This window comes from Lagenorhynchus albirostris, chromosome 6, assembly GCF_949774975.1.
Source record: "Lagenorhynchus albirostris chromosome 6, mLagAlb1.1, whole genome shotgun sequence".
NCBI classification, from domain to species: domain Eukaryota; kingdom Metazoa; phylum Chordata; class Mammalia; order Artiodactyla; family Delphinidae; genus Lagenorhynchus; species Lagenorhynchus albirostris.
The window spans coordinates 34569343-34587113 of NC_083100.1; the positions used below are offsets into that span (position 1 = coordinate 34569343).

A 17771-nucleotide genomic window follows, 5' to 3' on the forward strand; every position below is an offset into this window, starting at 1 on the left:
TAATAATAGTTGCCAGTACTGGATTATGCATTAGGCAGACTACTCAGTAGTAATAATAAATAATAATAACAAATATAATAATAAAGCAAGAGTACCAGCATTTTTGTTTTTAATAGATTTTTATGTTTCTGAGTAAGAGCATCTCAATGTTCATCATAGAGGAAAAAGCAGAATTTTGATGGATTTTACTTAAATTTGATAGTTATTTTTAATTACATATTGAACATTATGATTCAAACACAGGGCCCTTTACGTGAAATAGCTCATTTGATCCTCACAGCTCCTCTAAGGTAGATAGTAAAGGGCACAGAGATTTTGATCCAAATCTGCATGGTTCCAAAGCTCATCCTCTTAAATCTTGAACATCTTTGTATAGTGTCTCCAGTGAAGCCCTTCAGCAGCCTAACCAAGAGGCATATCTGAATCAATAAAAGCAATTAATAAAGGTTAAGGAAAGTTGTATACAGCATAAGCCAGGAAAAAATAAATTGCATAATTAACCTGTTGAAAAAAGGCGTTGAGTAGCCTCACAGGAGGCCACAGAGAAACGTAAGAGGCAAGTCCTGAGCATTCCTTTCCCAGCCAACCCCCTGCCAGTAACTCATACCACAGTGCAGTGTTAAAACTAGGAGACTGACATTGGCATAATCCAGAGAGCTTATTCAGATTTCACCATTGATATGTGCACCCATTTGTGCATGTGTGTGTGTTTAGGTCTGTGCAGTTTTGTCAGTTTTAGCCTTGTGTAACTACCACAATCAAGATACGCAACTTTATCATCACAAGACTCCCTTGTGATGTTAACCCTCAAATGCTAATTTCAGTGAATTTTGTTACTGTATAAAGCTGTTTTTGTACACTTGAAGGTTATCATTGCAGTAATAGTGAAATATGTATTAAATGAATATCTAATCAAAATTTTTGATGGAATTGGGAATAGAAAAAGTGTTCATTTAATTTTACTATTATGCTTACTCCTAATGGACTATTGCAAGTTATTACATATAAACTTGGGAATCCATGCAATGTAAATGCTCTAATGCAATTATTTTTTAGTTGGGCATACCTAAATGTCTGTGTGCTAGTCTCCAAAGCTTTTTTGGTTCATTCCGTACACTCCAATGTAATTTAGTCTTTACTTGGTATGAATGTGATTGATTAAAAAATCTTCACCAAAATTCAGCAGTGTAGTCAGTGGTAGTACTTAGTTATAAAGTGGTCATTCAGATGATCCAAAATATGCTTATAGAAATTATCTTCTAGACTGTCATAAAAATGAAAATGCAAAAGGTTTAAAATTTTTGCCAAATCCAGGGACTTCTGGGGAACTTGGTTTGTGTAACACTGTGATATTGGGATATTCCAACCCAATAATTCTACTTGGTACACACTCTTACAGAAACAATCCAAAGTATGAAAGAGTATTTATTTATAATTGTATTTAATTTAATAAATTAATATTTTTTATTAATTAAAATTGGAAGTAATGTGAACATCCAAAACCAGTAGGGAAATGGTCAGTTTGTGGTACGATAGATGAGCAGACATTAAAAACTTTAGGAAGAATTTTTAAAGACATGGGAAAATCAGTAAGTGAAAAAGAGAGGTATAAAATGGTGTGTACCATATGTAAATGCATGAATTTATGTTTTCACACTGCCTTGTTCCACAAAGACTTGAGAAAGCAGCATATGCACGTATGATCTCCACATCAAATATTAGTGGCTGTTATTTTAAGGTTATGGGGTTAATATTTTCCTCTTTAGTTTTTATTATATATTACAAGTTTTCTATAGTGGACCAACCTGTAGTCTAAAAAAATACAAGTTGACCCTGAACAACGTGGGGGTCAATCCGTGCCTAACTTACAGTCAGCCCTCCATATCCGCAGTCCCTCCGCATCCGCAGGTTCAACTCACTGGGGGCTGTGTGGTACTGTAGTGTTTACTGTTGAAAAATATCCACGCATAAGTAGACCCACGCAGTTCAAACCCGTGCTGTTCAAGGGTCAGCTGTACTCCTAGATTTTCTTTAAAAGGAAATAAAAAAGCTTCTCCTTTTTAAGTAGACCAGGATACGATGTTCCTTGAGAAAGGAACAGAAGGTAATACAGACAGGCCAGGTGTTTCACACTCTTTGTGTATTTTACTATTAGCTGTTATCTTTGAATGTTAACATTGTGGATTTGAATTTCTGTTTGTTTTTTTTCCCTAGGGGGATTTTCAGGCTACTAATAAAGTATCAGCTGGATAACCAGGATAACCCTTATTACATTGGTATCCACTATATATTTTTAAATTTATTTATTTTATTTTTGGCTGCATTGGGTCTTCGTTGCTGCGTGCAGGTTTTCTCTGGTTGCGGCGAGCGGGGGCTACTCTTCTATGTGGTGTGCAGGCTTCTCATTGCGGTGGCTTCTCTTGTTGGGAGCACGGGCTCTAGGCGCACGGGCTTCAGTAGTTATGGCACGTGGGCTCGGTAGTTGTGGCTCGTGGGCTCTAGAGTGCAAGCTCAGTAGTTGTGGCACACGGGCTTAGTTGCTCCATGGCACGTGGGATCTTCCCGGACCAGGGCTCGAACCCATGTCCCCTGCATTGGCAGGCGGATTCTTAACCATTGCACCACCAGGGAAGCCCCATGGTATCCAATATTTATGATATTAAATTGTGTGACTTTTTGTTTCATCCCATAAATTATTTTTTCTAGAATCTAATAATAGCACTGCAGTTTTTCACAGCAGTGAATAAATGGTTTGCTCTGTGATATCGTGTCTGCCATATCGAAAATTTTCAAGCAGCCCTACAGATACACTGCTGAACAGGCTGTTTGCCAGTACAAATTGAAAGACAAATCCAGCTTAATTTTAAAATTTCCTGTGCCACCTATGGATGTGTGTCTTTCAACTACATATATTTCATATGCTGGGCATCTTAGATTTTCTTCCCCTTGAGTGAAATAATGTGTTAAATTTAAACACACATTTTAATAATCATTCGGCTCTCATTTGACTTACTAGTTCCCTCTTTAAAAAAAGTCACCTTTATTCACGCTTTAAACTGTTTAAAACTGTCCATGGGATTATGTCATACTTGGCCACAGTTGACTGCTTTCAACCAGTCAGTTCTCTTTTAAGAATGTAAGCCACAGTACATAACACCTAAGTATTCCCTAGCTTTGCTTCTTCCAGAGATACTTACTTCAACACTTACTGGCTGCTTTGACATACTTTGGTAATAGCACTTTTTTTCTGTGTTCTTCGGCATGGGTATCCGTATATGGGGTCATGTCTTAAATACTGACTTACGTTCACATTATCTTTTGAACTCTCCAGGACTTTCTTTTCAAGACTTTTACCAGCAGTGTCGGGAGGCATTCCTCGTCAATAGTGATCTGACACTTCGGGCCCAATTAACTGAATTTAGGGACCACAAGCTTATAAGAACAAAGAAGGTGAGACTTTGCTGCTGTAGCATTGTGTGCCACGATTAGTGTATCTCATTTACTTAAGGACAAGTATGCCTGATTATGAAACTGAGGTTGCCTGATGGGTCACAAGGATCCATTTAGGCAGTGTGCCATTTGAGTTGTGTAGACAGAGAGAAGGTAAAAGTACTCTGCTTCAGAGTAGAGCAGGAGACTTACGACTTCTAGTCCAGAGTCACGGGCCATTAGAAATGAGTCAAATAATCCTATTTCCTTCTCCCTCTCTTCCTTCTACCCTATCATTAATCCAGTCTATATTTATTGAGCACTAACTTTATATGAGATATTTCACTAAGCATTAGGATACAGAAGTTAGCAAAAACCTAATTTCTTTTCTCATAAAGCTTAAAGTCTAATGGAGGAGATGGACATTTGCCAAATAATCACACACACGTAAAGTTTAAACTGTGGTGAGTCCTGTGATCAGAAGGGACGTGGTTCTGAAAGAGCATATTACAGTAGGTGGATTTGACCTAGTTACGGGTATCAGAAGAGACCGCTGAGCTGAGACCTAGGAAGACTAGGAGATAACTAGTCAGACAGGGAAGGGAAGAGAATTCTAGGCAGGAACAGCATGTAAAGAGGCCCCAGAGCAAAAGGCAGCCAGCATGACACAAATGAGGCTGAAAAGGGCTAGACTGTGCATGACTTTTAGGCCAAGGAAAGGGTTTTAATCTTTATTCTGAAATAATGAGGAGTCATTTAAAAAATTGTTCTGACAATGGTATGGAGAGTGGAATGGGGCAGGGTAAGATGGGGATTGCCAGAAGTCAAGGCACAGAGACCAGCTAGAAAGGTGTTAGCCGCCTGATGGTAATCTGGACTAAGGTAAAGAGAGAAGAGTGGTTGGATTCAAAATTGACAAGAATTGATGATAGATTGGATACGGGAGCCAAGGGAAAGGAAGGTGTCAAGAGTGATTCCTGGTTTCTGGCTTGCACATCCAGAGAGGTGGTGGGATCATTGGATGAGAAGCTGGAAGAGCAACATTTTGGGGGAGACATAGCATGAGTTCATGGTCTTATATGTTTGGACTTAACTCTGTTTGAGGTTCTTCTGAGATTTCCGAGTAGAGATGTCAGCTAGGCATTTGGATTCCTGGGACAAGATACCAGAGAAAAGATCTGGGCTAGAGATACAAGGTTATGATTCCTACATATTTAAGTTATAACTGAAACCAGGCATTGGTGAGACTATCTAGAGGGAGGACATATAGTGAGATTAGAGGGCCAAGAACTAAGCTTAGCAGTGTGACACTTAACAGCCAAGTAGAAGATAAGCCTGCAGAGGTGAAACAGCCACAGAGCCAAGAAGAAAACGAAGTTGTCACAGAAGCCAAGAGAAGCGTGTTTTAAGAAAGAACGGTCAGGGACTTCCCTGGTGGTCCAGTGGTTTAGACTCCACGCTTCCAACACAGTGGGCACGAGTTTGATCCCTGGTCAAGGAACTAAGATCCCACATCCCACGTGCTGCGTGGTGCAGCCAAAAAAAAAAATAAAGGTCAGCAGTCTCAGGAGCTGCCGAGAGGCCAAAAAGACAAAGACTGAAGATACATAATGAATTTAGGAAACTGGAATTCCTTGGTGGGCTAAGCAAAAGCTCTTCTGGTGACATGATAATGGTGGCAGTAGGTAGGCTGGCCTGCGTTGAGTGAAAAGCAAGGAAATGGAGACCACCATTTATAGACAACTCTTCTGGAAAGGTACCAGGGTTATAGGACGGATGGAGAAGAACGAGGAATCTAGTGAGGGTTATTTTAAAATGGGAGATACCCGAACCTATAGCCAATGGGAAGGATCCAGTTGAACAGGGACTAAAAGAACAGAGAAATCAGTGGTATAAGATTTTAGAAAGAGCAGGAAGGTGGAAAATAAAATACCCACCTTCTCATCCTTTAGTCTTTTCCACTATAAAGCGGCTTAACTATAAATTCAGTGTATTTAATAGATATATATGCCTGTGTGCCCTCTGGCCTTAATTTTTATACCTTTATATAAAATATTAATGAAATCAAATCAGTTTTTTGTTTAACCTACAACAGGATTCAAATATATCTCTTACGAATGACTAACATCCAGGGTATTCTTACATCTTTTAGGGAACTGATGGAGTGGAATATTTATTAATTCCTGTTGACAATGGAACATTGACTGATTTCTTAGAGAAGGAAGAAGAGGAATTTTGAAGCTCTCCTGTACTCTTGAATCTTCTGTGGAAGAGTTGTACCCCAGCTGCCACTCCTCTAGTCTAAAATGTTGTGTTTACATCCAATATTAGACTCTTTTTCCAATGTACAAGATTTAAAATTGGGAGGGGGAATGTCATCAATTAGAACCTTGATTATTAGCCTGGCTGGTGTACCATCCTAGTACTATGCAGTGGTCCTCAAGTTGGAGAAAATGTGCCTTTCATTCATTACCTCTCTGGAGACTTCTTGCTGGAAGGAACAGTGTGCTCAGGGACTATTTGGAGCTGGATGTTTTGAATTCTTTTATACCAGAGATGATATTCCTAATTTTTCGAGGGCCTTTAACACTCCTGGAGCTATCTGCAAATGTGCTTGTTCCAGAGTGTGGAAGTACAAAGACGTTGCAGCATCACGTAAATCGGCTTTATTTGCTATTCCATGTGTCAGAATTGAAGAGTATAATAGAGAAGGCAGATCATCTCTTACTGTTTCTGAAATGGCTTAACAAAAGGTGTAAGATTGTGGGAAAGTAGGTAATTCAACTTTCTCCTTTTGTATTTAGGCTACATGCTGATAGAGGAAGAAGGAGCATGATGCCATTCAGTTGGGAGAGTAGGAAAAACATAAAAGAGTATATAGGGTGTATGCCCATCCCAGAAAGCACGTGAACAGTAACAGATCGTGCTGCTCAGGACACTTAATGTCTGTGCCGTCACCTTCAGGATACAAGTTAGAAGCCAGGCTAGAGAAACACAAACCTGAATTTCATTTTAGTTATTTTTTCAAGGCAACAGAAAATAAAAATTTAACTATTCTTGTATATCAACATGTTTTTCTTTTCTTGAATAACATGCAGATGAGCAGCATATTAATGGCTGGCCTTAAATGAATTTGATTTCTCTATCAAGTAGGCCTAAAATTCACTGTAAGACATTTCAGTTTTTTTCCTTAAAATGACAATTTCAAACCTCCTAAATACTCAAGCCTTTTTTTCTCTTAGGAAAGACAAGAAGGTTAATCTCGGCCACTGGAGTCAGCTCATAGTCTTCACATACTCCCTGAACTATTTCATACTTGGAAATGAAATTCTTCATTAAAATATCACTGTAATATACTGCATCAGCATTTCTCACCCATTTCTCATCTTGTAAACCCCTTTTATGAAAATATTTCCCAAAATGATCAGAATTCTTAAAACCATTTCTTTGTGTCATATAATGAAGTAATTTTATTTTAAATCCATGCATTAAGGGGTTTAGTCTTAAGCATAATTACTAATCAAAATTTTAAATTTATACATGAATAGGATTCTAAAATTGTTTAATTGTACCAAAGGATATGCAATGAAAAGTGATTTTCCTTACCATCCCGATCCAGTCCCTTAGGCAGCCATTGACAGCGGTTTAAGCATTCTTCCCAAGGTATTCTATGCACATCTAAGGGTATTTGTCTGTATTTCTCATTTTAAAAACACAAATGGTGGCATATGATGCTTGCTGGTTTGCACCTTGTTTTTGTTTTTGCTTAATATATTTAGTTTATTATAACTTACAGTATAAAAAAGTATATGAGGGGCTTCCCTGGTGGCGCAGTGGTTGGGAGTCCGCCTGCCGATGCAGGGGACGCAGGTTCGTGCCCCGGTCTGGGAAGATCCCACGTGCCGCGGGGCGGCTGGGCCCGTGAGCCATGGCCGCTGAGCCTGCGCATCCAGAGCCTGTGCTCCACAACGGGAGAGGCCACAGCTGTGAGGCCTGCGTACCGCAAAAAAAAAAAAAAAAAAGTATATGAAATCTTTAATGACCTAATGTGCAAACTTTGCATTTGCCCTTAAATATCTACTGGTTTATTTTTATAATTTTTGTGTCTATACTGTTTGCAAGCAGTATGTGTGAATAGTCTTTACTATTAATAAAGAAACCAATTTGGATATAACCATTTTTTTTCATTTATAGTACTGGGTTTTTTTTACTAAAGATATCTTGAAGTGCTTCAAAAGTTTTATGAGTGCATCTCACAGTTCTGATGGTGATCTTGACAGAATTACATGTTCTTCGTTACCTTTTTTCAACGTCAGTGTTGCTTCAGCTCTATCAGTTTGATTGCTAAGGCTCCAAACTTCTGCTGTTACTCGCTTCTCGCAAGACTGAACAGACCTGAAACCTTGAAAAATTTTTCTGGCTTCTTAATAAAATGGCTAAAATAGGCCAAAAAAGGCACAGGGGATGCAGGACAGACAGTTACACTCTACAAACTTGGCATAATACTGAATTCCTTAGGCAGGGAGTTCTAAACCGGTTCTTGTGATACTCCAGAAACTTAACTTTCTTAGCATCATGTTTGCCATTTTAATATGTGAACATGTCATTCATACAAAAGATCAGTAAGTTCGAGGGATGGTGCATAGGTTTTACTTAAAAAAAAAAATTACTAACAAAACTTTAGAAATCTACAGTTGACCCTTGAACAACACAGGTTCGAATTGTGTGGGTCCACTTAAATGCAGGTTTTTTCCAATAGTAAATACTACAGTACTACACAATCCACGGTTGGTTGAACCCACGGATATATAAAGAGAAACAGCATACACAGGGAGAGCCAACTATAAGTTATACTTGGATTTTTTTACTGTGCAGGTCAGCACTCCTAAACCCCACATTGTTTAAGGGTCAACTGTATTTTTCCCCCCAACCAATTCAAATCTGGAGCCAGTAGCAAGTTCACAATGTATTTTCCTACATCCTAGGAGGTGAGGTGACTCTTCCAGCTTAGTCCTGAGTGGCTCTCAGATATAACAGTGAGTCATGAGAGTCTGCCTCATCACAGACTGTGTCTCCTAAAAGCCAAGGGATAAACTGTCATGTAAATGACTTTCTCAGGCTTTTTGTAATTATTTGATCTCTCTCCCTTGGGAGAGTCTCCCATACTTTAATTTTTCAAATTGCTGTTAAGCCATGTTAATTCATGTTTGCTGAGAACTTACTAAGTAGAAGGCTCTGTGCTAGGCAGTTGAGAGAATATGAAAATGTGATGTGAAATATCTAGTTGAGGTTTTAACAGCATTAAAAATTACAGTATCCTTAATGTGTTGAATAAAGTAAATTTGAAATAACTAACACTATGGAAAATATAACTTTAAGCATGAGTATAACAAAGCTCATTACCAAATTTTCATTATTTTGGCATATATCACTTGGGCCTCAAGTCTTAAGTATTTAGGTCCCCTAAATACCTTTAGCATCTTTACTTTTGCTACCCAAAGTGTGGTCCTCAAAATGGCAGCATCAGCATCTCCTGGGAACTTAAGAAATGCTTGGGCCCTTACTCAGGCATCTGAATCAATCTGCATTTTAACTAAATCTCCAGATGTTCTGGTACACATTAAAAAGTATGGAAAGCAATGATGTATACAACTAAGCGATCAACATGTTAAAGTTAACAGTTCAGAAAATTTGACAGCTGAAAGTAAATAATCTTGAGTGGTACTTTTTTAAAAAACTGCACAGGAAGAAAAAAATAAAAAATAAAAATAAATCCTGCATAGGATGTGTTTGGGGGTATTTTTAATTATTTAGAAATGCTAGCATGCCAGTAAAGAAACTGGATTTAACATAAAATTACTTCACTGAGATCCTCACTGCCGTCATCAGTCAGTTACAGATGAAATCACATCACACCTTGAGTGTGCTATAAAGAAAAAAAGGAGGGTTTGAGAGCTACTGGCCTCAGTTTATTTCTTTGTCATCACCTCTGACCATACCTTCCCTGCGTTGTGCTTTCCACCATGACAGTAATTACTTGGGTCTACGTGAATTGATTACTTGGGATTTTCAATGTGCTGTGCTGTTTCTCTACTTAGTGCACTTGTTCAAGCTGTCCCTCTTGACTGAATTCTACCCCCTTTCCCCAGAAGACCTTCCCTATAAACCCTATGCATATCTTTATCATAGTTACTTAAGAGTTTATTGTAACCGTCATCCAAATTTCTGTCCTATCCTCCCCACATCTCTATGGGCCCAGCACACAGAAAGTGAACAGTGAATGAATGAATGAAGCAAATACCATTAAGACAGTCTCTCAAAGCTGCTATCATCTCATTCTCTCTACTTTGACAAAGCTGACCATCTCATTGACGCTTTCTACTTCCTGGCTTCTGACACTTAGCTGTTCTCCCACCTTTCTTGGTGGCTCCTCCAACTCTAACTGGGGGGCATTTCATAAGGCTCACTCCTACTGGTTATTTCTGTAGTGAATCAGTATTACAGATGAACCACCAAGAGTAATTTATAAGTTAGGATCCCAAAGCCTCCAGGAGAAAAAAGATTGGTAGGAAGAGGATCCTACAAAGGAAATATAAAATTCTATGCTTCTCATCTTAGACAAATAGTATTTTAAAAGATTTGCTTTTGCCATTACCATAGTAACATGCTCAGTGGAGAAACTGGAAATACATATAAAAGCATTAAAAAGAAAAAATGGGGACTTCCCTGGTGGCGCAGTGGTTAAGAATCCGCCTGCCAATGAAGGGGACATGGGTTTGATCCCTGGTCCAGGAAGATCCCACATGCCACAGAGCAACTAAACTCATGCGCCACAACTACTGAAGCCTGCGTGCCTAGAGCCCGTGCTCCTCAACTAAAGAGGCCACCGAAGTGAGAAGACCACACACCGCTATGAAGAGTAGCCCCCACTCGCCGCAACTAGAGAAAGCCCACGCGCAGTAATGAAGACCCAATGCAGCCAAAAAATATATATATATTAAAAAAAAAAAAAACCTCTCATCATACCCCCCAGAGAAAATCACAGTTAAAATGGATTTTTTTTTCCCTTCAGGATTTCTTCCATACCTCTTATATCAGTTCTGTCATCAATGTATCTGATTAAGATACACTGTAGTTAAGCACACAGGCTCTGGAGCCAGACTGCCTGAGTTTGTGTCCTAACTAACTCCATCATTTCCTAGCTACGTGGCCTTGGGCAAACTACTTAACCTCTGTTTCAGTTTCCTCATCTGTAAAATGGGAGTAACAATACTTATATGCTTGTTTATAAAGGATTGAAAGTGTTTATAAAGCACCTAGAAGAGTGCCTGGCACAAAATTAATACTGTATAAGTACTCACTAACATTATTTTGAAAGTTAACCATCTTTATATTGAATACATTACTAATGAAATTACAGGTGAGTTACCTAAAAAGCAATAAAGCAATAATTACATGAATAATGATCATGTATATTTAAAACAAAAAGCAAAACTCATCCTGAGGGACTTCCCTGGCCGTCCAGTGGTTAAGACTCCATGCTTCCACTGCAGGGGGCACTGGTTTGATCCCTGGTCGGGGAACTAAGATCCTGCATGTGGCACAGCATGGCCAAAAAAACCCCAAAAACTCATCCTGATAAATCGCATCCTGATTCTGAAATTTAGGTGGGAGGTTAGTGATCTAGGAACAGAAACATACAGATAGACCTTATCACCCTCCAGAGGCTACTACCTATATATAGGTGTTCTAATCCCAAGTTTTAAAGTTTATATGTATATATATATTTTTTTTTTTTGGAAAAGTATATTTTTAAAATAACTAAGGACAGAGAGATATAGAATGACACATTCCCATCTATAATTAAGCTAAGGAGGTGATTACTTGAGCTATTGATATTTCCCAAGAATGTTAAGTAAACAGGTTTACTCCATCTTTCCTAGAGGTTATAATGAATACATATTATACAATATATTCTTTAATTTGTTCTTTATAATAATTGTTCTTTAATGGTAATTATATTATTGTTTTTACCTTCTGAGCTACAGAACATCTGGTGAAGCAGATCAAGAAACCAGAAATGATAATGTACCTTCTAAGACATTCTTTCAGAAGGATACCCCACTGATTCATGTGATGCATTTGAGTTGGGAGCCGTTCGATTTGCAGATTGTGTCATCTGGTTGTTCCTGCATGCATTATACCACACGAAGAGGGTCCCTGTCTATTTCTGACACGATAATATTAATCTTATTCTCCAAGTAAGCATCCAGCATATCTCGAAGATCAGAAAGAAAGCCTCGTTCAGTGTTGCTATGTTCACAGAGGATCACATTTATTCCTTGGGAAGCAGCATCTAGAACATCATGATGGGACATCTCACCTGCCAACATAAGAAAGAACAAATATTTAAATATTAGACACAGAGTCTGAGGAATGCGGAACCATAACAGCAGAAATACCAACTTTGCATTCTGTATGAAGCAAATGTAGTACACCAGAACTTTACATATAAATCTAGAAAGTTATATGCATGTTTCTTACATGTCCTCCAATTTAAAAAGAGATACGGAATTCCAAATTCTTTCTCCTTGGCAGATCCAAGGCAAGTAACCAAATTCACACATCCAACAGTATCTAATACTGCCATAACTAGACCTGTAGAAACACCCATTCAAAATGTTTCCACAATAAAATAAATGACCATTGCTAAGTAAAATGGGGCTTTCAAAAAGTTTCTTTCTTATGTAACTATTAAATAACAAATACCTCAAGAAAATCCTAGGCTTACAGTGATGTGAAGCCCACACACTGCAACGAAGAGTAGCCCCCACTCGACGCAACTAGAGAAAGCCCGTGTGCAGCAACAAAGACCCAACGCAGCAATAATAAAATATAAAATGAATAAATAAATCTTTAAAAAAAAGAAAATCCTAGGCTTACTTCCCAGAGACTCCTTTACACTTTGTGAGTACCAAAATTTTCAGCATCAACCGTAGTCTAATTCATAAGGATGAAATGAACTTAAGGTTATTTCTAAATTAAAAGCAAGGTATTTTCCTTTGACTTAGGCAAAACACCTAGAAGTTACTGGTGGAAGAGGATCTCATCTTTTGTGAAAAGATTTTGGGAAAACTCAAATGTTTTGAATTTTAAAAAACACCATGTATGAATCTGATGACTTCCAACTTAAGAGCAAAAATATATTATGCACAATTTGGCTTGTTCATAAAAAGCATAATTTTGAAATATACTTAAAAGACATAAACGCATTAAAAAAAATGGTTCTTAGAAAAAAAAGCCCCCCTGCCCAAATCTTCAATTCCCCACACTCCCCCCTACCCAAATATGCATCATTTCATTATAAGGAATAGTTTTTATTCAGGTACCTTTTAAAACATCTTAATCTAAGTAACAGTAGAGGAAAAGTAAAAGGAGAAAAAGACACTAGGGTGGCTCAGTTAGAAGTTATGCTTTAGGAAAGACAAGCTGGCTGCCTGGACTATTATAAATGCACTGGCTGGAGAAGGCATGGAAGTGGGAAAATCCATAAAGACCCTGCAGTAACACCAGAAGACAAAGGAAAGAAAGGCTGGCTCAGGATGGCAGCTATGGGAAAGAAAAAGCAAATCAAAGACAATTTATATTTATTTGCAAGGAGCAATCTCGCCATCTGCTGGTCTTTCTAGGATATTACCCTTTATGACCTAACACATCAAGCTCAAAGGAAGGGTGATGAAACCGGTCTATTGGCTAGGGCTTCCCATCCCTGAAGTTATATTCAAAGTGATGCCTCACAGACTGTAGACATCTTAAGTTAGCCAGATAAGAAGATATTTTCTGTTTCCCCAACTAACAAGATAGGAAGGACATTTTAACATTTTGGAACTGTGTGAATTTATCTTATGTACATATTGCTTTATAATAAAAAAACTAATTTAAAAAAAGTCATTATTTATGAAGAAACAGACACTCCAAACTGAGAGATATACAACAAAGCAAATGGCCTACACTCTTCAAAAATGTCAATGCTCTGAAGACAAAGTGTAGAACTATTCCAGAGGTAGTGTGTGATCATGGATTGGATATCAACCTGAAATCATCACAACATGGTCATATAAGAGAACATCCTGTTCTTAGGAGATACAATGCTGAGGTATTTAGGGGTAAAATGTCACCATATCTGCAATTTATTACAAAATGGTTTGGGAGGAAACATGTAAATATATAAATATAGGTATGCATACACAAATATATACACATATATTGTATGATATGTTAGAGAGAGAGAGAGAAAATGTACAAATGTGGCAAAATATAACCATTAGTAATCTAGGTGAAGGGTATACAGGAGTTCATTGTACTATTCTTGCAACTTTTCTATAGGTCTGAAATTCCTTCAAAGTAAAATGTTAAAATAGAAACACCATGTTGTAAGATACCAAATTGCCTATACACTGAAAGTTTATTTCAATCTGGTATAAATTTGAGGGCTTATAAAAATCTTACCTCTTTTGAAGGATAGAAAAGAAAACAGGTAATGGTCACATACATTTTTAGTTGGTTCAAAAAATACATCATGCTTGCTCAGATGCTGCACCTCTATACTTAGGGATGTGACAATGTTTCAAGTGCAGCAGCTTCTGTAAGGGGGTGTGCTAGACAATAAGGCATGGGTGTGGGTGGCAGGAGAAGCCTTAGTAATGGAGGGCCCCAGGGGTAGCCAAAGGAACAGCCAGGGGCTTAAGACCCTTGAGTCTAGTCCTAGAAGTGGGAAAAGTAATCTTTAACCCCCAGTCTTCTAACCCTCATGAGGCCCAGAGGTGGAAATACCGCTGGTAGCAGCAGTGTACAAAGTGCCTCCAACTCCTTGGAGGAATGATGGGCCAAGTTACCAGTTAGGTATTACCCACAGGGACAGAGTATAAAGCCTGGGAGCCAAACAATTAATGTCCAATAAGAAATGCATACTGTAGGTTAAGAACACAGTGACAGGAATCGGGAGAGGAAGTCATGACCACCAGGGGCAGGAGCTGGACACTGTCAAGAAAAAGCTTCTCAGGGGAGGTGTCTCTGAGCTTTTACCACTAGCAGTTTAAGAAAGGGGCAGGGCTTCCCTGGTGGCGCAGTGGTTGAGAGTCCGTCTGCCGATGCAGGGGACACAGGTTCATGCCCCGGTCCGGGAAGATCCCACATGCCGCGGAACGGCTGGGCCCTTGAGCCATGGCCGCTGAGCCTGCGTGTCCGGAGGGGCAAAGAGAAGACATCTTAGCCAGGGAAAACAGCATGAGCAAAGGCTGCATGAAAGAGGATGAAACCTTTAGGCTTCACCAGGACAGCTGGAGGAGATCACTGAAGGGTTTTTAGCCTGGATAATATTATCCACCATCATATTTGTACTTTTGAAAGTTAGTTTTGTGGGAGTGTGTGGAAGATTAAGATTAGAAGCTTGATGAAGTACTTCAGGTAGAGGATGCCTGGATGGAGATACAGAGAAAAGTTCTAGAAAGATTTTGGAGTTATAACTGATAGAAACTGATGATTGTCTTTAGGGCTGAGTAAGGGGAACCATTTTCTACCTAAGACGACAAGGTAAGAATTGTCCCATTAACTTACATATGAAATCTGAGAGAAATCATGTTTAGGAAGAAGTTAGGTTAAATAAGTGCTGAACATCAGTTTTTTAGATAATCTAATTGTTTAATGATTTTTTTCCCCTCCACAAAGAATATGGTATGTTCCCAATTTTGGCATAGTCCCTATTTCAGGTTCAAGTAACAGATCCATCTATATGTCAGATGCTGTCCTAAAGCCTGCTATTATTAGATCCATCTATATGTCAGATGATGTCCTAAAATATGTTTTTTTTTTTTTTGCGGTACGTGGGCCTCTCACTGTTGTGGCCTCTCCCGCTGCGGAGCACAGGCTCCGGACGCACAGGCCCAGCGGCCATGGCTCACGGGCCCAGCTGCTCTGCGGCATGTGGGATCTTCCCGGACCGGGGCACGAACCCATGTCCCCTGCATCGGCAGGTGGACTCTCAACCACTGCGCCACCAGGGAAGCCCTATGCTATTTTTTAACTTGAAAAAAAATAAACCAAGGTAGGGAAGGGATGCACAAGAAAAGGGTAGAAAAAAGATCCAAAGGCTGTCCTACCTGTGAGGTAGAGGTCGGCCTTTGTTCCCTGAAGGACGCTGCTCCCAGAACCAGCACACACGGCCACGACTTTGACTGCGGACTCTTCCAGATAAAGGAAACAAGAGGCCACTACTTTATAATTCCCCTTCATTTTAATATTATAATTTGTACAGAGAATCCTAAATGTAATGCAGATTTCACTCCTAGTCTCATCACCAGTACGTGAATTTTGCTTACCAAGTTTTAAAAAATAATAAAAAACATCTTTACATAGGCAAACAGACTATTCCTTGGCATTGCAGAGCTAACCCAAGGCAGCATTATTATTCCTTCAGATGTACGTTGCTGCAGAAGCCCACATAAGGCACCCCTGAATAGTATCAACCACTATTAGCACTAGGCTTTGGGCTTCACTGCAATGCTGATCAGTAAAGCAACCTCACCCAGGTCTCCAGGTAACAGTGAGAGGTAAGCAGGTAACTCTCTGTTCCCAGGTAAGGAAGCTAAGGAACTAAAAGGGCTAGTTAGAGGATGCTATGAACGGATTTGACACACATTTTTTTTCATATCGTATTGATCCTGAAAGAGCATCCTCTGAAGAGTGAAATACAGAATCTTTCAAGCCCAAAGTCAATAAGTGTTTAGCACTTAGGTTTCTAGAATGGACACTTCATTAGTGGTATTTCAAAAGAGTGGCACTGGAGCTGGTCAGAAGTCCAATCCCATCTCTGCCACCAACGCTTTTTGGAAACAAACACTCATGAGTTGTTTGATCTAGCTGTGGACTTTGGATAAGTTTCTCTCCAAACCTCAATTTTTTTCACCTGTACAATGGGAATAATAACACCTCCCAGACAGCTAACGATGGCCAGCATTTACTGCACTTAATGTGTGCCAGTCACAGGAATTATACCACCACCTCGATGAGTTAGGTTTTATTATTTCTGCAGTTTTTACAGACGAGGCTACCAGGACACAGGGGGTTAAATAGCCTGTCCAAGTCATGCAGCAGACAGGACAAACGTGAACCCAAGGCGTTCAGATTCCACACTCATAACACTTGCGCTCTACTCGCTGCCTTCACAGTGGGAACTCACACACTCAGGACACTAGGTACAGTGCTAGGCTCACTGCAGGGGTCCAACAAATGTTCTGTCCGTTCCTTTTGTTACCCAAAATACTGGGGAAAGCCAAGAGAAAAGGCAGTGGCTACAAAACTCAGAAACTGCACTGGATCACATCACTTAGCACTACCTCACTATAAAATATTGCCAGTATTGTAAAATGTAAGATTTGCATTGTAACTGGAGCAATCACAATTTCCAGCTTTCTTCCTGGATATTGGTAGGATTGCACTTCATGCTCTCCCTGGGTTGAGTAATTCTCGACAATAAATTGAACAGAATATGTATTTCCAGACTAGAATGTTTAACTGATGGTTTGAGACCCTCCCTCTGCAACAGTAACCAGTCTACAATGAGCAAACTTCCCCCACCGATTTGAGATGAATGTGGAGTGTGCCTGAGAAATAAATCGTGTTTAAGCCAATGAGATGTATATCACAGTATAACCTCAACCACCCTGATCGATAAAGTAAAGCAGTCATCTCCTGTGAGCTGCTAACACGTTTCTTAACACGTTTCTATCATCTATACTGACACAGCCAAGAGTTTCAATTTTTGCCCAACAGTATCAGTAAGTATACTGGACAAATAAAGGAGACATATTTACCTAAGGTCTTCCCTACTCCAAGAGCAAGGCGAACATGAGACAGTTTTAGGTGCCTTTTGATTTGCTCAATCATGGTTGCCAAGGAGACAGACTCATCCAGGGTGCATAACCGTCCCATCCCAGTATGTAGAAGCAGAGGCTGAAGAGAAACAAATTAGAAAAACTGTACATCATCAGTCCTAGAAAACAAATCCATAGAACAGACAGCAAATGCCGAGATCAATAAAACAAGCATATTGGGTTTCCCTGGTGGCGCAGTGGGTGAGAGTCCACCTGCCGATGCAGGGGACACGGGGTTCGTGCCCCGGTCCGGGAAGATCCCACATGCCATGGAGCGGGAGAGGCCGCAACAGTGAGAGGCCCGCGTACCGCGCAAAAAAAAAAAAAAAAGCATATTATCAGCTTGCTATAAAACCAGCTCCGGGCTAAAATTTGGGGATGCAAACCTGACAAAAACATTCTCTGACTTTT

At 39.4% G+C, this 17771-nt stretch overlaps 2 protein-coding genes across 8 annotated transcripts in view; one reads left to right on the forward strand and one right to left on the reverse strand.

Annotated features, from left to right (window-relative positions):
• The window catches only part of ORC2 (origin recognition complex subunit 2), a 50517-nt gene extending 42914 nt beyond the window's left edge, over positions 1 to 7603 (forward strand). For all 4 annotated transcript variants that reach the window (XM_060152348.1, XM_060152349.1, XM_060152351.1 and 1 more), the window contains 3 exons: positions 2215 to 2276; positions 3332 to 3450; positions 5582 to 7603. In XM_060152348.1, coding sequence (XP_060008331.1) covers positions 2215 to 2276; positions 3332 to 3450; positions 5582 to 5668 — 268 coding nt within the window. In that variant the 3' untranslated portion in view covers positions 5669 to 7603. The remainder of the gene's footprint in view (positions 1 to 2214; positions 2277 to 3331; positions 3451 to 5581) is intronic.
• The window catches only part of NIF3L1 (NGG1 interacting factor 3 like 1), a 25454-nt gene continuing 7813 nt past the window's right edge, over positions 131 to 17771 (reverse strand). For 2 of the 4 annotated variants that reach the window (XM_060152358.1, XM_060152359.1), the window contains exons 5-7: positions 17301 to 17439; positions 15588 to 15671; positions 10447 to 11812 (exon numbers count right to left, since the gene is read on the reverse strand). In XM_060152358.1, coding sequence (XP_060008341.1) covers positions 11628 to 11812; positions 15588 to 15671; positions 17301 to 17439 — 408 coding nt within the window. In that variant the 3' untranslated portion in view covers positions 10447 to 11627. Of the gene's footprint in view, positions 420 to 10446; positions 11813 to 13978; positions 14727 to 15587; positions 15672 to 17300; positions 17440 to 17771 lie in introns of those variants that run through there. The other 2 variants (XR_009541099.1, XM_060152360.1) reach the window with 2 other exon arrangements.